Source organism: Sinohyriopsis cumingii, chromosome 19, assembly GCF_028554795.1.
Source record: "Sinohyriopsis cumingii isolate HCF-2022 chromosome 19, ASM2855479v2, whole genome shotgun sequence".
NCBI classification, from domain to species: Eukaryota; Metazoa; Mollusca; class Bivalvia; order Unionida; family Unionidae; genus Sinohyriopsis; species Sinohyriopsis cumingii.
Window position 1 is genome coordinate 59,718,030 of NC_142979.1, and position 23,500 is coordinate 59,741,529.

Sequence of the window (23,500 nt, forward strand, 5' to 3'; positions counted from 1 at the left end):
TAAGAGTCCTCAGTTGCCAAAAATGGACTTTTTTCCAAATGATAACTCTTTCCAAATTGTGCAGATTTTCCAATTTTAGCAACTTATTTTCAAAATGCCTGATCCCAAAAATGATGGGTCCATTCCTTAAATGTAGTAAATGCTTAAAATTGTAAAATGATTTAAGAAAATTAGATCTGACATTGAAAATTGTTGCCTCATTTCCAGCCTGATCCCCACAGTCTGGATTTTTCCAGTGCTGTGTTGCTGTCAGATGACATCAGCAGCCAGTACAAAGCCTGTGGTATATGTGTTCTAAATGTTGGGATATGGCCTCATGGCAAGGATAGAGAGGAAGAGAATACATGCCTTACATACGGGGGTCGTCAGTATCATGCCACATGCGCTAACTTCTGGATTAACTGTGTGGAACCCATGCTGCCAGCACTCAAGTTACCAGAGCTTTTGTGATCGTTAATCTTCACTTTAATAATTGTGGTAGTGTACAGTGACGTGAGTTTTGGAGGTACCAGAGTTGTAATGACAATTGTTCTTCTGGTAACCATACTTTAATGGACACAAGATTCAGTGTCAGCACCCTAAAATATTCCATTGTGGAAAAACTAGGACCCATTGTTTTCCAACATTCCAAAGATGAACTTTTTACCTTTGATTAAAGATGTCAAAGGTTTAGAAAACATCACCCAGTTGCCCATCGATCCTAATGATTGGTTACCTGGCCTCACGATCAAAGGGTAATTATATGTAAACCTGAAGTGCTTTGTTGTAAGTTCATACATGTCAGCCTTGGAGAGGTATAAGTGTAATTATTGCTAATATGAGTGGCAGAAAAACACAATGAGCAGTCTATATATTAATGCCATAATTACAGAAAACCATTTGAAAAACATACTTTTATTTTTTTTACTTACCTGGATCTGCATTTAAAATTCTTGTCACAAATTGGCTAAATCCATATGGATTAGTACAAGAATACTGACACAAAACAAAATGAGCCTCAAACTGTACTCATTATTCTTTGTTCCGCTCACTGCTGATGTCACCAGATATAATCTTTGATCTGAGCTTGGAAACATGATATTTTTGTATGGACTAAATGGGTACACTATAGCTAATTTTATTACCCAAGTAATTATGAACAGGTGGGTACCCGAGTACCCTGGAACCAGTTGACACCTTTAAATTTGATTGGTCAGTTTAGTTTTCATACAGTAAGTTGGACCAATTTACATTAATGATAAAGCTCTTTGGTTTGAATTCCCTGTTGTATAATTTATGCTGTGCACAGTGCTTGTCACTATTGGTAACCTATCATGGACTGCCCAGCTTACGTGTGGTTTAGACCCTGAAATGGGTAATTTTACCAGTGAAACTAAAATGGAATGCAGAATGAACAGCAATGAATGCAGAATTAAAATAATCAAAATGCAAAATGAATATATTTTTAAGGCATTGTTGAGCATAAATGCAGAATAATGAATGGTAAACTGGAACAAGTAAATTTAATGTATAGATTTGAAAATCAGTTGTTTTTTTACCTGTCACTAAATATCCGTGATACAAAGTCCATTTATATGATCATCCAGGATCAGAGTCTTTACAGTTATTCTCCCTTAAAATCTCTGACACTATTGTTGCCAAAGCAGACGTATAAAACACAACCACCATTGAAGTGGTGTGTGGTTGTATGTGTACAAACTTTGAAAGAAATAAAGGAAAATTTAATTTGCTGACATACTCTTCAACTTTATTTTTGCAGTTATTGCACTTTTTGTTAGATTTTTATATGTTGTAAATATGTTGTTGCCTTTTTTGCATTGATGCATTTGCTATTTCATTTAAGCACCTTTAATTAGACAAGTTATTAAAGTGATAGTTGTCTCCCTTCAACACACTGAAATGGAAAATCCATCTTTGGTAAATGTATTTCCATTTTGTTCCAAATAAGTGAAAATGAAAGGATGTAATGGATGGAAGTGATAAACACTAAATCTGAAATGTATTTCTGATTTCATAAACAAATTATAATCATATATAAAATATAAATTTGAATGCCATGCAGATAAAATGCAAGCATAATGCAGATTTGGTGGAATTGCCCATTTCAGTTTGTACACTTTCTACATGATAATAGAAGTGCATTAAAAGGGAGCACAAAATCATTTTAAAGATAGATCATGAAAGACTTAAATCTTTCAATGTTTATCAGAACAGAAATAAATTTGAATCCTGTCATGTTATTTTACATCGAAACTAAGTATGTCAGGAAGTTATGCTGTAAATTACTGTAATTTTAGATTGTACATAATATTATGTATTATATATTACTATTTAAGTCTCCTAAATGCATCAAAATTGTTGAGCAGAACCAAATATATATAATACTTCCCTTTATAATTGATTAGGCAAAAAAAAAATAATATAAAATTGATCAGGCCAAAAAAGTTAAACTATTGTGCTTGCACTTACACTAGTGCTTCTTACTTACTGAGACAGTACAAAAATGATGTAATAAAACTCAGCTTGTATGTCATGGATTGAGCCATAAATCTCATGCTCAGACCATGGTCTTGATCACCCAACCTACCTTAGCTTTACGGATCACTGCCATCTCACCTCTGTCTGCATGGGTTCAAGTCTAGGGCCCGGCCAATGTGGATATGTGAGAAAGCTTGCTGATAGCTTCCCGTGGGTTGGTGGTTCTTTCCGGGGTTTTCTCAGGTTCCTCCTCCACCATTAATACTGGCCGCCATGTATAGCCTATCTTGTGCTGAAAAATGGCGTTAAACCCTATATCAACAACAACAACAACAACCTTAGCTTTAATTGCTATGCATTGAAAAGCTGTGCTAGTACCTGGAGTAAAAATGATATGTAGTGTAAAAGAGACACAATCAGTTTTGAGGCACTAGGTGGCACTGTAAACATTAACCAAGGTAATTAAAATTAATAATGAAAACAGTGCATGCAGATTCACACCTTTTTGGTAAATAACAAAATAAGTTTAATTAATGTCAGAAAGAATGTTATTTAAGAAAGTTTTAGTTGTATGTTTTTAATTTTAGCCTAATGTCATTTTCAATGTTGTGCACATTGTGGTGTATTAATACTGATGATGTCAGCACTTATTGAATGGAAGGCACCAGATTGTTTCCACTTGATGTAAACAAATCACAAAGGAGTGAATTTTTGCTTTATTTAGACTGATATCTGCAGATATAGTATTTAGCAGGCTGACACTGGATTAGCCCCAAACTCAAGAGACTTTGGATATCAAAGCCTGCAGATCTATTATAATCATCCTAATGCTGGTAGGGGTCTAGTTGATTATGATTACTGTCATCAACAAGAAACTAATAATTTATTCAAGAACAACAGCAAGGATTCTTATAATTATTTTATTATGACTTGAAAACAAATAATGATATGGATTTTTCAAGGAAAATCCAATTCACTGTTTGACATTCTGTTCATGTGAATATGTGACTTATCCATTCAGCTTGTTTTTGAATTTTTGTAACTGAAAGTGAGGCAAAAATGGAATGATTTTGTTACTGTTCTCGTAAATGTTTCTTTTTATTCTCTTGAATTGAGGTATAACATATACTGTGCTTCAATTTATAAATCATGTTTTTAACAAGATTTTGATATAATTGTTACTTTGTCAAAACTATGCTAATGCTTCTGTTATATTGCCAAATAATAGCACTATTTTTTAAAAATCTAATTTTGCATTGTTAGGAAGCAGAGAAGGGCCTTTTTCCAATTTCTTTATCATGCATGTTGTATGTACTCCTGCATTCAGAGCAATCAAGCACCTGACTAAAAGAAGAAACTGTCATTTCATTCTCTTTTTATGAAATATTCACAATTTTTTACTATCCATTTATCATGTTTCTTGAATCCTGCTAATAATTTGCCCCCAGGGTAGTTCAAACTTGAGTCCTTAAAAACATAAAACTACACATAGAGTATGTGTTGACTGAGACTTCCTTAATTCTTTTTACTTGAAAATTCTGATGGTTTTAATTGTCTTTTTCTAAACTATTCCATTCTATTGACATGATAAGACAGTGGATTATATCTGCTTTGCCATTTCCAAAATTTGCTTTGTTTTCAAAAACTTAATTTTGCACAGAAATTTTGAAATTATGTTGGCTACTGCATAATACATATGTAATAACAATATGAAATGTAAATTTAATACTCTGGTAAAGTTTTCTTGGCAATAAGGTGTCTAATGTGTTCTGATCTTTATGAAATGTTGTGACATAGTTCTTTATTTTATTTTGTATTTGTTGGAAACATTTCTGCAATATGTTTACATCAATAGGATGAATTAATAAAACAAATTTTATAATATTTCCACAAGTTCTTGATTCATGTGATGTTGATGAACATTTTCCAGTTTTAATAATAATTGTTTGAATTGTAAATTTATTTCTGTCTATACTCCAGAATAAAAACTCAGAATCTACACATTTAATAAAAAATAAAGATTTAATTAGGCTTGTACTGTAAAATGAATTAGTGGAGATCTCCAGATACCTTCCTATGTTGTAAATGTTGCAGTCAGTATTATCTAACCCATTATTTTCTTGGATTTAGTTCCCGTCATCAGTCTTTTTTTATATCTTCTTCCTTGCAGTTCTTTTTATGCATGCATGATGAGGATATTTTCTTCTCCTATGTTAATACTGGATATATTTTATGATGTGGTACCCAAAAGATGTGATATTTTATTGAGTGTCAAAGCCATGAGTTAAAATATATCATTTTTTGGTACCACAAGATGAAATAGGATAATCTTAACATAGGATAAGAAAATTGTCTTTTTATTATATACTAAACTTGCTACAGAATCAAAGTTTAGTTAACTCGTTCTCTGGCACAACATACTAAACCCAACCCCCATTTTGTTAAATCGCTGTACTTTCATAGGCTGATCATATAAATATACATAACCTAAGAAAGTGGTACAAATCTGTCATAGTAAATTACATTTTTCCATGTTGTAAACTACTTGACCCTATCTGAAAACAGTGCAGGTTCATCAGTGCATCACAGTGGGTTTATAATTGTTGTCAAGGAATTAAGGGGAAATATCTTCAGAGATGCAAACGGCATCTGGTCAGATTTCTTTATCAAAGATTAATTGTCAATGTCTGTAATGTAAGGCAGTTGATATTTATTTGTTCTAGCTCACAGAGTACTTGTTTTTTTTGTTTCTGCACGTACAACTTTTGTGGGTACACAGAATCAAGCATCACATGGCATGATGGGAAATCTTATATTTTCACATGTGAAAATATAGGAATAAAACAAAAATATGAAAATTATTTCACCTTCCAATACATTTCCCGATCACATTACTTAAAGGAATATTAGCCTGCTAGCTCATGAATCCAGCCCTTCTAAAAGATGAAAATGTCTTTTACTGTCTGTATCAATAAACCTCCTCTTGCTGCCACCAGGTGTCACTAGGTTTTAGCTTTTTTGTTGTGCAGACCACACATCGTACAATTCATCCTTCAACAATCCAGCCGTTTTTGTATTCCTGTAGACCTATCCAACATTTATTTTGGATTTATTGTGTGGATTTATTGATCTACTGCAGGGTGTTTGCATTGTTTTACAATTTCTGCCAATTTTTTTTAGTGATTTTATCACCTTTTGGGACTACATCTTTTAAGACCACCATCCCACCATGCTGTCATTGACCTTATACAAGGTCATTACGAGTTAGCATACCTTTGACTTTGTTCACTTACTTTATCTGTTACAGAGCTCTTATTAGCGAAATTCTGAAGAGCTGCTTGATATTTATGCTTGGTTTATTTGTAGTTCATGCTGTTTTGATAGAATTATGGTTTAATTATTAACTAAGCATTGTGCAGAAGTTCATAACAGGGCCATAGGTTTCTGATACAACACTTTCACTGCCGTTAGTTACAACAATTTTTAGCTAATTAGTAATTTCAATACAGTAGAATGTCAATTTAAATGATTTATATGCAACTTCAGGGCATGGAAGTCAGATCTGCCAACCCTACTGCAAAGATCAGGAGAATCCCGATTTATGGACCTGTCTCCTGATTCCCCGGGTTTTAAGAAAAAATCTGGATATTTCAATTCCCTGAGGAGAAAAAAGTATTTCAAAATAAAATTGAAACATCATTTTCTGTTTCCCTGTTTCTGTTTCTGGTTTTTCTGTGTCAGGTATGTTTGATAGTACTTTGCCATATCCAGCTTGATTTCCGGTGTTCATCCACCAATACAAAGAGATTGCCTCACAGCGTGGTTCTCTTTATCCAACCCCATCAGCAAATCTCAGCATCATAATGGATAAGTTTCTCAGCAAGAAGCTAAAAAGAAGAAAAGGAAGTAACTGATGATTTTTCACCAGCCAAGAAAAAGAAATGGGATCAGAAATGTAGGAGTGATTGGGAGAATTCGTCCATCGACTCAAGGGGCCTATCATGCATTCTGACACTGATGATTGGCTCTTCCCACATTCAGTTCTGCGTCGAAATTGTAGATTTGGTAAAGCTGAAACTCTCTATGCAGATCATCAGTGTTGATTCCTTCCATTCAGTTGGAGAAAAAGGCCAGATCCTTAAACGATACAATCGATTGTTTAGACATATATGCAACGCTTCCTTGAATAAGTAGGTCATCCTTTAGTGGGTTGCTTTCAGAAAAAAAAAAGGATGGATCTGGCCAACTGTTGTTTCCAACCCTTGGGAGAGTAATGCTATCAGTACTTTCAATACTGCACAGCAACAGCATTCTGAATTGTCAGAAAAAAACAGAACCAGCCAAGAGCTGGCCTGTCCGCATCATCCATGGAAGCTATTCTTGTTAGCAAATTTGGCACCCAAGGACAAATAAATGATGAGCTTTTGCAGAAATTCAATTCTGCAACATACAATGGACTGAAATAACAAAAGTAAGCGTCTTTATCACGATATATACACCTTACTTGTACCTCCTGAATTTTTACGCTGCCTCCTGATCTTTAATGGCGATTTGGAGGCAAATTCCTGATTTTAATTTTTTCAATGTTGGCAGGTCTGGGAATTTTACCATGATTCTTGTTTTGTTTATACTATGTAAATACTGTTTATGATATGCAGCACCTATAATACATAGACAGTAGAAGTTTTAGTTTCCGTTTTAGTTAAATAGTCATATACTGATTTGCCAGTTTATGCTATAGCTTGTTAGTCACTTGCTAATTTGCTAGTCTATGCTTTAATTTGTATTCTTTTGTCAGTTCAGAAGAAATGTTTACTGTACGCGTGGAATGCACGTTCAAAGCAATTGTCCTTTTGGCATTGAAGGGAAGGAAAGATGGAATAAATCAAGGAAGACATTTATCTATGGCTCATTGTTGGTGGTACTGATTCACTGGGGAGTATTCCCCAATTTTAGGCAGCCCACGATGCACAATTCCCCCCACATGTCCAAGAATGGCCTTTGGGCCTGGAAGTTAGGGTGCATAGGGTTCGGAAGTAGGCAGGAAGTTTGGAGGTAGGCAGCTCAGGAACTGTCCCTCCACCTCGCTGTTCAACCCACATGGGCATTTGGAACCACTCAGTCCCCATCAGTATGAAGGGATATTAAGCAGCCTCAGGATAAGCGATCTTCTCAGTCACATGTGTAGCAACATCGATCCCTAGAAAGCAATCATACAGAGGTGGTATGAAACTGATTTTTGAGCTCACTTGATCTCCCTATTCCCTTAGAACAGGAGGGGGTGATCCAGGTCATTTGGAAGGGCTTCAGGTTTTGTTCATCAATAATCCCTTTCCTCCTACTCTTCCCACTTTACAAATACACCATCAGATTGGGACATGGATGCCTTTCTACAACAGGAGATGGTTGCTCATCAGAAAAACAAAGGTAGTGGAGCTTGTGCAAAGGCCACAATCCCCAAGGTTTTACTAAAGTCTGTGTTTTTTCAGAAAGCAAAGAAAAGCTGAGGACCACCATCAACTGGAGTTGTCTCAACCAATTCAAGATAGAGATGACAAGTTCAATCCACTTCACTGTTCGATCAGAAAGGTATCCATCAGTCTTGATCTGACAGATGCATATTCTTCACATCCCTCTCTACGCTGTGTCACAAAAATTTTCTCTGTTGTTTGCTTACTGCAGCAAAGTTTATCAGTTCACCATCCTTTGGCCTCAACATCAGTCCCTGGGCTTTTACTCAGATTAATGATTGTGTCGGCTCCCTGTTCTAGTCAGCATCATCTACAATGATGGCAGTGTACCTAGGTGACATCCTACAGAAACACATGGTAAGTTCTATCCTACTCCAAGGCATTTTCTTTCTCTTCTAGATCATCTAGGCTTTTTAGTGAACTGGGAAAGTCAGACTTCCATCCATCCCAGAACTTGTTCACCTGGGTTTGGAGACCTTAACCAACTTGAATCTGGTGTGGCATCCTTATGTTCACGTTACTAGAAGTTGTTGAGTCTGTTTCCAATAAGACTTTGATTTCAGCGAGAGTTCTTGCAATTCCTGTGTTTATTCATTGCAGCAGTGGACTTGGTGCCACTTGGCCATCTTTTTTATGTGGACCTTGCAAGCACAATGGTGCCTCTTTTCAAGTACCCTTGATCAAACAGTCATGATCAAGCCCGATACTTGATCTTTCCTGTATTGGTGGGGCAACCAAGGTCAGCTGACATTTGGAGTCCCGCTGGAGAAGCCCCAAGCTGAAAAAGTTGCTATGTACCGACGCCAGTAAACACAATGTGGGTACCCACCAGTTGCTGACCTCACTACTATCAGCAACTCATGGGAACCAGGGAAATGGCTTCTGCACATCAATGTCTTAGAAATGAAGTCTGTCATCAATGCCTTCCACTTCTGAAAAGATCGACTCTGAGGCAAAACTGGTCCTCATTGGGCCAGACAACTCTGTGGTGGTGACCTATCTCCTCAAACATGGAGGCATGAAATCACCTGACCTGTTTGTTATGATTTGGCAGTTTCTACATTGGTACAACAATCTCCATACCAGCATACAAATCAGACACATTCCCGGCAGGCTCAGTGTCATGGCTGATACTCAATCAAGAGGCTCACCATCAATCGGTCATCACTCTGATTTGCACACTTCAGGGGCATCTGATGATGATCCTCTTGGTGATGAGGTGGAATACCCACTTTCCTCTCCAGTTCCAGACCCAAAAGCTTGAGCCATGGATCAGTCATTTGGGAGGGGTTGTGAGCATTTGCCTTCCCTCCCACAGTGCTGAGTCAGAAAATAATCCAGAAGTTACGGGGTCATGATGGCAAGATGATTCTCATAGCCTCTCTCAGATGGGACAAAAGTCCTGGGTCACTGGTCTACTCATTCTAGTGACAGACATACCCAGGAAGATTCCGGCCAACCCAAATCTTCTCCAGCATCCAGGATCATGTGTGGTCCTTCCCTGCCTGAAACATTCTCTTCTTCTACCTGCTCAGCTCTTACAAGGACAATCTTATGAGACAGACGATTTTGATCTCAGTTGACCAGTATTGCTCATATTGTCTCCAAATGGAACTAATCCTAGATTTTAACATGGCTCAATTAGAATCCATTTGAACTTCTAGGCTATACTTCGCTAAAGTCACTATCATCCAAGTCATGTTTCCTGATGGTTTAAGCTTCTGCATGCAAGGTAAGAGAGCTGCATGCCCTTTATGTCTCGCCAAACTCTCTTTGGTTTAGATCAGAGGTATGGTGGTTCTCCTGACACAATTAGGCGTCATAGCCCAAAACAGGTTCCTGTCTGTTGGTAATTAAAGAGTTGCCACTCTCACTCTCTTCCATAGGCAGGTTGAGAACAGCAGCCATGCAAGATCCTGTTTGCGCTCTCAAGTACTAACTTAAAGCACACAGAGACAAGTTGTGGCATGCGCAAATGCCTCTTCCATCTGGTATGAGCCAGAACAGAGGATATCATGCTTCAAGCCCCTTCATTTGGCTGAAGTGGGTCAATCATTTCGTGTACTCTGATGTCTCACCAGATAAGATTTGCTTCACATAGATTACTGCTCAGAAGTTTCAAGCAATCTCTGCGATCCTCACTTTTGAACCCTAAGTTCCATCCCAAGATACAGTAGAACCTCTATCTCAGAGACTAGGCATCGCAGAGGCAACCTTGAATCTGGTAGGTCCAGTGGTGGCATCACAGACAGCCACCGGACCCAACTGGATCAATCAACACAGCCTGTTAGCTTCACTGGATTCACTGGTGAAATTTTTTTGATGTGTGTGTGTTCTGGATTTTTAATGTAGCTTTAAAAAAATTTCAATCATATCGCTATGATGTCTGTATTTTGCCACTTCATAATGATGTCTAGCATGATGTCCCACCCAGTCACATTATCCTAACACCAGGCTGACCAGTCCTAATAATAACCTCTTATTGCTGAGTGTCTAGTAAAGCAGCTGTTAGTACCATTTTTATAAGTCTTTGGTATGACTTGGATGGGGTTAGAACCCGCGACCTCCCACATCTGAGGCAGACGCTGTAACCACTAGGCCACCAGAGGTAAATATTTTAGGTAAGAAGATTTCATTAGTCATCTTCTTAACTGTATATTAGGGTCACAGGTCGAGTGACCCCAGGCTGTGTTGCTTATATAATTAGGAGAATGGGTTATTTTTCACATGGGGGAATTCAGCTATTCTTCCCTAGAAGGATACCAGAGGCAGAGGTCGGATGCTCAGCATGCCTTCCTCCTATTACTTATTCTCCTAACATAATGTGATTGGGGAATCGATTCAAAGGAGAAAGTAAATTTGCAATTTGTTTCTCTGAGAATACATTACTTGAAACCCTCCCAACCACCTAATTTGCATCCTCATTAGTATCTAGCTTAGCTAAAAACTAGTGACTCCGGGTGATGCCAAGGGGAGGTAATGCAAGAGTTATTGCCCTTTGTCTATTGATGTAGATGGCGTAAAATGATTATCGTCTTTTAGTAGGGCTGGATTTGCGAGGTAGGAGGCTAATATTCCCTAACGTAATGTGATTGGGTAAGTATTCTCGGAGAAACGTAATTTATTTTAAAAATTGCGTTTTGTCAGTAAGTCTCCATATGTCACACTTAAATATATAATAAAAGTAAATATTACAGAATGTATGAGAATATTTTGACAGTTCAAGAGATATTTAATTATATATATGCCATTTTCTTATCTACAGACTGATGAACATTTCAATTCATTAATTCAGATTAACATTTGAACTTTTTGATGTGACATTTGCGCTAATTTTGTCTTTTGTGTTAGCTTTGTCTAATTTAAGATGATTTGTAGATTCTCATTATAATTGTAATTTATGCTATATATATATATATATTTATTTATTTATATATACATATATACAGTGTGACCCAGCTATAGCACGCTCCGTTATAACATGAATTCAGATATAACACGGTTGTGGTGTGCCTCCCAAAATTTTGTATACATGTTCTTTTCTCTTACACAATTTTTGTTTTCTTTTTTAAACGGATGAAAAGTAACGTGTAAAAAATATTATCATTTTTGGGGAAGAGATTATGTATGAATTCTAATAAGATGATCATGGTGCGACTCCTGCAATTTCATATACATGTATTTTTCGAGTACTCAAAAAAATTGTTTTCTTCTTAAAAGTACACAAAATAACATGTAAAAGTTTTTCATGGATCACATTGGGCTTTGCCAATGTCACAAATTTTTATTTATATTCCTTACTGATAACAAAATATACCATCTGGCAATTATTGACTGTTTAAACTTGTATTATACTACCTGGGGTTTCGAGTGAAGAAATTCAGAGGCATCATGAAAGGAAGCAACAAACTTTATATAAAATGCACTGGAATTTATCTATTGTTAGGTAAACAGATTCTTTGTTCATGTTGATAAACCAGCTTAACAGTGCATTGTTATATCATAATCTGCCTATTCTGACATCAGGCCTGAGTGCTGTATAGTGTGAGATCTCAGTTTTTAAAAAAAAATTCTGGTAGCGGGGATCAACCGCACGAGGCACTATCTCATAATGAATCTTTGGACAAAATAGTGTTAGACTATTAGCCACTTCTGACTGACCTCTGTATGTGGATTTTAAATAAAATACCTTTTTGTTTCACTCATAGAATTAAATCCTTCAAAACTCTTTTTTTTTCTGTAGTAATCACAGTCAGGACAGAACAGAACACCTATATATTCATCAGCTGTTGGCCTTTTTTTTAAAAACACTTATGATGCATACGTAGAAGCCAGCATCACTCTGCCACGAGAAATGTCATGGAAAAAAATACAAAGAAGAAAATAAAAACCAAACAGAAATGGAGATCTACTTGTTGGTCTATCCATGATACCAGGACTAGCTACAATCGACCAACTTTTGAAGGCAGGAAAAGTAATTGCTACAATCAACCAAATGATGGCTAATTCCTTTTATTTTTAAAATGTACTCAGAAAAAAAGTTTTGCTGAAACTTCAAAGAAAACTGATAACCATTGAAGCATCGATTATTCTGTATAAATACTAAGCAAATGAAAAAAAATTCAGCCTCAATCAATGTTGTACAATTATTCTAATGTTGCCGCCAAAATAAGAAACAGACATCTTTTTGGTTCTCCAAAGCTGTCCTTTAGCGGTAACTTAAGTAACAAAAACAACACATGCACCTTTTATTAAAGAAAGCCAACTACATTCTGACTGGAACACGTTTATTGTGCCATGAAGTTTCATTTTTGCAATGCATATGGTCACTACCATAAAACTCAAAATTAAATGTCCAGTCTTTTGAAACCATAGGTACATGGTCATCAAGTTAATTGAAGATGGGTATCTTGCAAAGATGTTTGTTAAACATATTTAATTTGTTCAAACTCATTTCCCTATCAATAGCCTCATCCCCAGGTAGCCTTGGCACTATGGTACTGTCTTCAGCTGACCAAAATCAAGGCCAATTTAAGTACATGTACATGTAGCATGTAAATAGCTATAGCCTTGTGCTACGAGGGACAGTTGTAGTGAATTGTTAAGTGACAGTCGAATACAGATCAAAACAAGGATTTCAATTTTTTTAATAAATACGTTATTTGTGTTTTCTAATGGGATGAGAGCCATACATGAAGTTTTTATCATGTCATCTATACTCGAATTCATGGATTTATTATGTACAAGTGTACAGTACTTAATGGATTATGGATTATACTTCACAAATATAAGTTGTCAATATACAAGTGTTTTTCAGACTAGTTTATCCTCATTTAATCAAATGCACATATTTCTGTGCCTGCTTTTATTACCCCATCCCCCCAGCCTGCCATATTTTAGGTACATGCATCATTTTCTTTACCTAACTGACTTGTTTGGTTATAACACGGTTCTGTTTATAACACATTCAGGTTATAACACAGTTCTGTTTATAACACATTCGGGTTGTATGGACATCAACTACCATGTTATAGCATGGTCACACTGTATATTGTTATTAAGGATGTATAAAAAACAGACATTCCACTGTTAACTTTAACACAATATGTATATGTGCAGTGACTTAAACCAATGTTTGTAGATTGGACCTTGGTTTCCATTTCCATGGGGATTATTGTTACTTTGGAAAATATACTTGTTTTTGTTGATAAAGGCTCGTTTGTCATTGTTCCACAAAAACTGAATGTATAGAAGATATTCATGCAATTTAATTGATGCCAATTTTCTACTGCCTTTATTTCAAGCAATCCTGTATATTATGCAAGCACAGTAAAATATCCCTGAACTTGCTGTAGTAGGGACATTTTATAGAGGCTGCCAGCATCCAGATTTGTACTAAATTCCATCCAAGTACTTTCTCACACATGATTATGACAACATTTTTGTACATGTTATTCAGCCATAACTTTTTGATTTGCAATCCGTTTGAAAAATGTCATTTACAGAGTTAACTTCTGTCAACTTAAGTAAAGGCTGCATCTTTATAGAATGCAAAGAAACTGATCAAAGCAAACAACTGGTTTAATGTTGGATGTTTCACTCAATGCATATACAGCACCAATTGCATAGCAGATAACTATAACCATACTACTAGAAGCACTACCAAATGTTGTTGTGTTTAATCATTTTGAGACAGATAATAAGCTAGAATCAATTTTTGCATTGCTTGTATGCATATGGACAAGGCCACTTCCATCAATAAAAATAGCTCTTCAGCAGTTGCAAATATATTTCCTTCTGTGGCTAGCAGAAAAGCTGCTGTCAAAAAGATGGATTTTAAGTACCAAACAACATTTTCATTCACAAAGTGACCTGTAACTTGAAATATTCACTTTTGAGTAATAAATTTTCAAGCATAGCATAGGCAATAACTGCATAGGTGAGAGTAAGATCCACTCTGCATTCATGTATTTTGTTTCCATGAGACTTTGGATTTTATTGTATAAAAAAGAAGAGAAGAAGCAATCTAAAAAATGAATTTATGACATTCTGATCTTAAACGGAAGAATATTTTGTATAGCATGTAGAGTATTTGGCAGAGGAAGGTACAGTGGGAGGGTCGTACTTTTTCAGTAGTTAAGGGACAAATGTTTTGAGTGAATTTTTTTGTCTACATTTTATGACAAGGAAAAAAATTATTTTTAATTCCAGTCCCATGAAATGTTAATACTCATAAATGGATTTTAAAAAACCAGCAAGTGATGTTCAAGCTGGAAAATCTTTACCAAATAGTTGTATTGTTATAATATTCACTCATGCATGCAACAGTCTTTTAGATTTGAAACAATTCCTGAATAGATAAGCAGAAAGAGAGACAGACAGACAGACAGACAGAGCAAAAAGAGAGACTGGGAGGGCGAAATGAGGGCAGAAAAAGAGAACATCATCATCAAAAGCCACTAATGTTAAATCATTTACCAATCAGATGTCCAGCTATTTTGTTGACTTTCAGCTTAAGGTGAAAACCATGTATGGCCATCGCATAAGGTGCAAAACGAAGGAAAAGAAGAAGGCATTCATTTAGTGGAAACATTTAAAAAGGCACCTTTTGTGCCACTTTATGAGTCTGCATTACATGTGTCTACATTTTGTATATAAAATTAATGTCTATCACATAATATTCTCATTATAATGTCTTAAAATCTGTTAATATTTTGTTATACAAGATGTATAGTGTTTCATATTGTAACATCACAAATGATGACAAGATGTGAGGCCAGGGTGTAATAATATGGGCATCCAATTCTATTTCAGACATGCTCTGTAATATTTTTGATGTTTATTGAATAAAGGGCATGATTTTTGATACATGAGAAATGGAATCTTATATATTTGTGCTTATATGAGATCCAAAATTTATTTCACAAATATTGACAGTACATTCCAAATATTATTGTACATAACACATGTTAGAGTCATTTTACAATACAACTTTTCTTTATTAAAAAAGTTAAATAACATTTTATCAGGCACTTACATATGGGTTTATGTAAGATTTTGTTACACATTATAGATTTAGTCAGAAATTTGTTTTCCTCATTATTGTCACAGCATGCTTTAGGCTGTATTTGGAAATGAACTGATAAAAATTTAAGTCTACAATTTCATTTTATCATCAATTTTTGGTACTAAGTAGTGGTGATTCATAGCTCATAGAAATATACAGAGAAATTTTGGTTGCTTTTTTTGTCTCACCTGCATTATTAGCAAGTTGTGTGACATATGTATCACTTTTTCATGCAGCAATGTCAGTCATGGTCAGAGGTAAAAACTCTTTTAAAAGTTTTTATTGAAAGCTTTGTGAAGTCAGAGTGGGATTGCAATGTGCAGGCAATATTCCATGAAAATTTTGCTGTTCCGAATGATGGTTGGTTGGTTGGATTTTAACAGCACTTTAAACAAATTATTGGCATTATTGTGCCCAGGAAATATGCGCCATTCTCAAAACATACCAAGGCAACTGGCCTGGGCAGATTTCTGACCCATGATCCTTGGATTAAATGCCCATTACTCGAACAGCTGATTTCATTATATACATGCAAGAAATGCTTAATTACACAGAATCTTACCAGGATCACTATAATTTTGTTTCCATTTACCTGTGTATCATTTAAGTATATCTCTGTTTACAGATATGATAAATACATTTAAACTCCTTTGCTATTTACATATTAATGGAAATTAACACCACAATCATCATAGCAGTAATCCATGTATCAGTGTTATTTTAGAAAAGAGGTTAGCAAAGCCTCATTTGTTTACATCAGTGGACAAACAATATATTAACCCAATCTCATTCTCTAGCATATATCTGCTATAAGCAATTAGAGTTATGTCCCTGTATGTTTGTACTCAAATTAATCTGATAAAACAGTATCTTGAACTCCTGTTTCTTCTTCAAATACTTTACCCAATAGTAATACCTTCAGAGAATCACTACCCTCTAGCAAATCCAGCCCTCCCAGATAATAAATGTAGCAAAAAGAAGCTTATCTGCCTTCCAAGGTGGCAGTTGGGCAGGTATAGGGATTGGCACCAAATCTTTGAATATCTCTGTTACTATTTCTACTCATGCCCAGCAGCATGCTCTTGTCAAGAGAGACCTCATAAAATTAAATTACCAAGTTTCTGGAAGTTCTACAATTACAAGTTGGAGGAGCCTTCACTTCACGAGGAAAGTATATTCCTTCATTGTTTCCAACATTTCCTTTTTCCTATGACCACAAAGTTCTGCCTATACAGTTATCACTTTGCCATCACCTCATCGTATTACATACTTGCACAGATAGCCTATGTGACTCCACAATAGTTCTGGCTATAGTTTTAATTGTATATGTATGCAGGTTTCTAGTGGCTATAGAAAACTCCTAATGTATATATAATCTATGCTATGTCCAGATACATAAAGCCAATTTTTCTATACCAGTGCAGTCTTAGCAACTAGGCACCCAGCTTCACTGAATTTACCTGTACAGGCCATCCTTGAGCTTTCATACAGGTAGTACATGTATTGTGAATTGCTATAATTGTGTATTAATGCTTCATTCCTTCATTATGCCATCTGCTAGCACTAATTCCTTTTCATATATGTGACACTTTATTGATTTTGTCATTTTTTTTTTCCCACAGGTAAAGTTGTCTCATTCTCATAGTGGTGCTTCTGTTCTTTTTTATGTGCAGGTCTTTGTGTGTGATATAGAAAACTTGTTTATGTTACTGTATAGCTACCACTTTGGTCGGATAAATACAGGTAAGTTTTCTATACATATATACTCAGTAGTGTCCAGTAAATGCAAGTTACTATAAGTGATGCTTGAGTGATTTTTATTTGTATAGGTAGCCAACAATTCGCCTTCCAACAGGTAAGCTGTTACTAGAATTGTTTATTTGCCTTCCAGTCCATACATACATATATGTATTACAGTGATTCTACCCATACATGTGTGCAGGTTATTTGTTACTAGAGCTGATTATTTAGCATCCACTTTCTGCATACTGTACAGGTCAAGTGTACCCCTTGTCAGGTATTTATCATAGTGTGTAATCCTGCATAGGTTCTTACCAGTTCAAAAAGCAGGATGTGCACTGCACTAACTCAGCATGTGCTCTTTGGTTGTCATCCCTTGAATACATGTTGGACTTGCATGTTATAGACAGACGTCATTCATAGCTTAGGAGATGCAAAGCTTTGAACCATATCTTTTTCTGGGCAGCCAGATGGAGAGTAGCAACAAGCATAAGTTAGAGTCTCACATATCAAAATTATGGACAGGATACATGGATCAATATCCCTGTATCCTATCCCAGCCTCAAGAACTGGACAGTGTCATGCCAGCCAAAACATCCTTGTACCCCATCCCAACCTCAAGAACTGGACAGTGTCATGCCAGCCAAAATATCCCTGTACCCCATCCCAACCTCAAGAACTGGACAGTGTCATGCCAGCCAAAATATCCCTGTACCCCATCCCAACCTCAAGAACTGGACAGTGTCATGCCAGCCAAGATGGCCATGTTCCTTTACAACCAGACTTGGCCATATAACTCTAATAGCAATTTACCATGACCACAGTTTATCATATAGTATCAGCCACCACAAAACAAACTTATCCAATTCCACAACTCACATATGATGCCAAGTTTAGTGCCATATTACCCAAGAACTCATTTCATGTAACCAGTTTTACATGGATCAGTGTGACTTGCATTGTGCTGCTTGGCACTCCCTTCAGATGACAACCAGTTTTTGTGGACACCCTCATGGAACAATCTTACCCCTATAGTACCTCAAAACACTTCGGCATATGATCTAACTCGTTAATGCTGCAAGAGTAGTGGGCCACCATCATCAACATTCTTCTCCAACTACTTCACAGATAGAGCTTGAGAATATGACTTCACTACCTGATCTCCAAATAATGATAATGGCATTCAGGTTTCCTCGTCATTAATAGATCCTACCTGGATGAGTGAACTCTGCCTTCCAAGCTTGAGCTAAAGTTTACCCCCCCCCATACCATCAGACTTCTGTCCTCTTCTCTCTACATCACCTGCCAGGTCTACAGTTCTGATAACAGGTGAAATTGTGTACAAAAGATTCTACTTTCAATGGCTTCCACAATCAGAATTTTTTTAGTCACCACCACAGGACTCTTCATTATTGGCGATTCTGACAGACCTTGCCACCTCAGGGTTCAACTTTATATCTATTGCTGAACAGTGAGGGAAATAGCTAACCAACAGCCAAAAGTTCCCCTCGCACAGAGGAGAGGTTATGTGGATCAAACATCCATAGCCGTCCCAACGTGATGAATCAGACAACTTTCTCCCCACACATATGACCTACCTCCATTTACTGCTTTGGTGGCCTAGTGGTTAGAGGGTCCGCCTTGGAAGCAGGAGGTTGTGTATTCGAAACCCAGCCAAGTCATACCAAAGACTTACAAAAATGGTACTAACAGCTGCATCACTAGGCGCTCAGCATTAAGAGATTAGAGTTAGGATGGGTCAGCCTGGTGTCAGGATAATGTGACTGGGTGGGACATCATGCTACATGTCTGCGGCATGGTGCCCCAGTGCTGAACTTCACTATAAACTGCTACACTGCAGACATCGTAATGATATGACTAAAAAATTTTTAAAGCTACATCACAAATCCTAATCCCCATTTTGACCAGACTTGGCCATATACAAGAGATCATAGGTTTCATGACCACAACATATACATAAGTCTTTTCAGTGCATTAGTCCATGGAATAAGTGGGGACCTTATTCTTAGTATGGTTCACTTTGTAAAAGACACAACATACTATAGCAGTTATAGCAGCTTTGAACTAACAGAAAGTGGGAAAAGATGCAATGCTCTCTCCTTCAACCTTATAGACCATTCGTGGCCCAAGATGGCTCACAACTATCATCATCTATTCTCTTCTTTATGATCAGGTTGATAGAATTTGCAACATGCCACCGTTCCTTTCAGTCTCAGCTGGAACAGATGGATTTGCAAGGCAACCAGCAAGGTCACAGGGATGTCCCTAGAGTGCATGCAACTGGTAAATAATCCTGCAACTATATGGTGTTGTCAGAGGTAGGTCAATCGTTTTCACCAGCATTACAAGAGCTGGCTAATGATTTTTTTGGGATTTCACCTGGCCAGTGACATTGGACCCTTGCCAAAGTGAAAGTAATCATGAGTTTTAACCTGGCAAAACCAGACACAATTTGAACTGCTCTCAGAACTTACGGAGTTCACCTATCTATTAAGTCCTGCTAATTAATTACGTTGGCAGTCAGCAGGCAAATTCAGCAATAAATTCTTATTGGTCGACCCATCTACTGCCATGATGGATCAGTATCACTCATGGAACCCCCTGTATTCATTACCAAGAACAGGTTTCCGTTCATCAGGAATTAGATATTGGTAAAAATTTCTGTCTTTACTTGACACTTCTTCTCAAGGTCATCAACGGGACCCATTGCTAACTCTGAAGTTTTATTTTAGGAATATCAAGCCGTTGCAGCAAGGAGATCATGCATCATTTACCTTCAAAAAGGGGAAGAATGATATAGGCATTTTCATCCTGGATATAGGAGACTATCTGTCCTGCATATCAGACTAAGCCCACATTAATAAATTTGCTCCACATATTGGCTCATGAAGTTAGGTCAGTCAGCACATTCATTGCAGATAAAAACAACTTTTCTCTAACATTCAGTATCCATGCCGTGGGGTGGAGATCCAAGTACACTTTTCCAGTTCTTATCAGAGATCTCTCATCGTAAGGCTTTAGTCGGTCAGTAATGTGGCACATAGGTTACCCACAGATCATTCAACAGCTTCATAGAGATTCAGCTTCACAACTTTTGGATTTGTGGGAGGGAAATTCTTCCCTTCAAAGCTGCTCCCCAACATATGGAATCTTTTCCAGTCTGGTTTTCTAAAAGCTGTCTCGCATACCTTAGGTACACCAGAGATGGTCTCTCTGTGGTAAGGAGATGTATCTTTCTCCACCTCTTATCTATTTTTCTAAGATATTATGATTTGGTAACATATTTAAAGAAGAAACCAACTTTTTCTAATATGTTTCTTTGAGAATACATACCCAATCATAATACACATGCACCCTCCCAGCCTCCCCACAGTTACATCCACATAGAGAACATGCCTTATACTCCAGTAGTAACTGAGATATTCACAGGGTTTGGCACCAATCCCTCTACCAAGGGGAGATCACTCTGTCAGAGTAGATAACTTGTAGCTTCTTTTAGCTAAGGTGGCACTCTGCAGTTTTGTATTTTGCATAGGGTTACATTTTTAAAGAAAACATATTTCAGTGGTTTTTCTCACTGGTTATATATGCTATTTTAAAACGACCTTGTATATTTTAGGTATTGTTCAAAACATTTTCAATTCCCTCTATTTGTGCTTAGGTCATTAACAATTTCCACAAGTACAGTATCCAAAGAAATTTCAGCCAAAGTATATGATTGTAACATAGAGGTATACCAACATTCTCTCCACTGTGCATCTTGCAAATGTAACAACTTCACTTTATACCCATCACTCTCTCAGATGTTCATAATTTCTGTAGAGTAAAAGCATTATCTGGAAGGGCTGTATTTGCAAAATAGTAGTAGTTCTCCTAAGGTATTATGATTGGGTAAGTATTCTCGAAGAAACATATTTTACTAGAAAGAATTGGTATCACAGGATATTAATTTCTTTTGATTTGATGTTTAATGGCACACCAACACATGAAGGTTATTTAGTCAAGAAGCAACTCGGGACTGTCCTCAGTTTTTTAAAATTTTGTAACAGTTTTAAAATATTAAAGTTTGTTTTTAAGTTTTTACAAGTACTAGAAGGGGAAGAAACATAATTGCAAGGGTTGCAGGTGAGACAAAGAGTTCCTCAAAACCCATGTTGATGTACTGTATAAGATGTAGGAATTAAATAAGTTTGATCTTGACAGTACAGTTTGTAGCATGTCATTAATTGAATAATGCAGATTTCAGGGTTTTTTCAGCCTGCTACTGTGAATTTATTTTTGTGTAGACAATTTTCATTTTGAAGTTCTCGTATTCATAGACTGGGAAAGCAGTCCTGTTTTTTTCCAAAGAGGAATACTTGAACAGTACTTAAATTCATAGATTGGGAAGCAGTCCTATTTTTCATTAGAAAACTATTTTTCTGTGGAAGAATACTTGAGTAGTATTCAAATTCGTAGACTTGGAAAACTTTTTATAACATTAAAGAATATTTATTCATTGGGCCTTCAAATTCATCTTTGGAAGTGACCACATAATCAGAATAATTAGTATGAATTTGCAGTATATATCTAAGCATAGAAATGAGTGATTTTTTTTTAATAAGTGCAATATCATAGTTTTGTTTATTATTATTGGCAATGGTGGGAGTATTATAAGCAGATGGTATTGGCAAGGAATTGCCCTTATGGCATTGATAAGTTGTGCAAATTTTAGGCTTTTGTATTTAGAGTTGTGTTCTCGAATGAGAGACAATGTTCCTAGCCTGAAATTGTTCTTGGTTCTACAGTGTTGTGGTTTCAGATTGTTGAACTGGTATTACTTTCTCATCTTAGCTATGGATGAGAGTAATGTAAATAGAATATTGTCCAATAAACTTTGTACAAAAGCAAAATAATGGTTTCAGTGGTTCATAGCAGGTGGAGCCCTTATTACCAAATTGTTGTTTAGAGCAAATGTTCGTCAAGAACCTCAGTTCATGGTTTGAAGAAAAAAAATCATCTAAAGGAATGCCATCAGTTTGTATCGCAGGTTCACATGTCTATGTATATATGTCATGACCAGTCTGGAATTTGAAGTGTTATGACAGTTAATACTACAGACATAAATCCGAGTGCAAACACTGAAGTTTACAATATCATGCTGTTGCACAGATTTTAAGACTGGTCCTGTATGAATATTGTTTAAAATTACTGGTATATGTTACTGTTCTTGTTTGACTTACAGTATGTTATAAAGTTCATTTTGGGTATATATTGTAAATGCAACATTAAAAGCATACTTCTGATGGCGTTTGGGTGTCAGTACCTTGCAAACAGGGGCCCCGAGTGGCCGAGTGGTCTAAAGCACTCTCCGTTACGGATCACTGCCATCTCACCTCTGTCTGCGTGGGTTTGAGTCTAGGAATAGGCCAGTGTGGGTATGTGAGAAAGCTTGCCAGTGGCTTCTCGTGGGTCGGTGGTTCTTCCCGGGGTTTTCCCAGGTTCTTCATCCACCATTAATACTGGCTGCCATGCATAGCCTATCGTTTGCTGAAAAATGGCGTTAAACCCCACAACAACAACAACCTTGCAAACAGGACATTCTTTTGTGTGAATTGTAATTTAATAAGTTAAAATAAGATGTCAGTATATACTGAGTGTACAAATACATAAATGTTTGAGAGTTTATTTATTTTTATAAGTAATGTCGGTAAGGGTAATTTTTCATAATGACATTCAGCAATCATAGTTTGTAGCAGCTCATGTCAGAAGGATGGGATTTAAATGTATGTATGTTTATTTCCTTTTGCATTGTTCTATTTTCCAGGATTCTTTGTCCCAGTATTTTCAACAAAGATTTGTCAATTTTATTGGAAAATTAACTATAGGTTTGTAAAGAGCAAAATATACGACTGATATTATAAATATTAGTTCTCTTAACTCAGAGACTTTCAGATTACAAGAAATAAAAAGATTTTTTTTTGTTATTTGAAAAGGGTTAATATAAAATGCCTTAAGTATATCAATACATTATTTAAATATATATGAACCAAATATTGATAAGTCATTTTTCATTGGAAATATTATAAATATATGCTAAAACTGTAATATGGACTCATTAATAATGGAGGGAGATTCAAAATTCATTTTGAACCAAGAAATGGATATGGGTAGTAATAGAAGAGAGACAAATCCAAGAGTCGCTATTGATCACTTTCAATTTACCAGTATTAGGCTTTTAATA

The 23,500-nt window shown here is 36.3% G+C and overlaps 1 protein-coding gene across 2 annotated transcripts in view; it reads left to right on the forward strand.

Annotated features, from left to right (window-relative positions):
* Nucleotides 1-22,562, forward strand: part of LOC149775790 (synergin gamma-like) — a 160,037-nt gene extending 137,475 nt beyond the window's left edge. For both annotated transcript variants that reach the window (XM_089943378.1, XM_089943379.1), the window contains one exon: nt 208-22,562. In XM_089943378.1, coding sequence (XP_089799504.1) covers nt 208-450 — 243 coding nt within the window. In that variant the 3' untranslated portion in view covers nt 451-22,562. The remainder of the gene's footprint in view (nt 1-207) is intronic.
* The last annotated feature ends 938 nt before the right edge of the window (nt 22,563-23,500 follow it).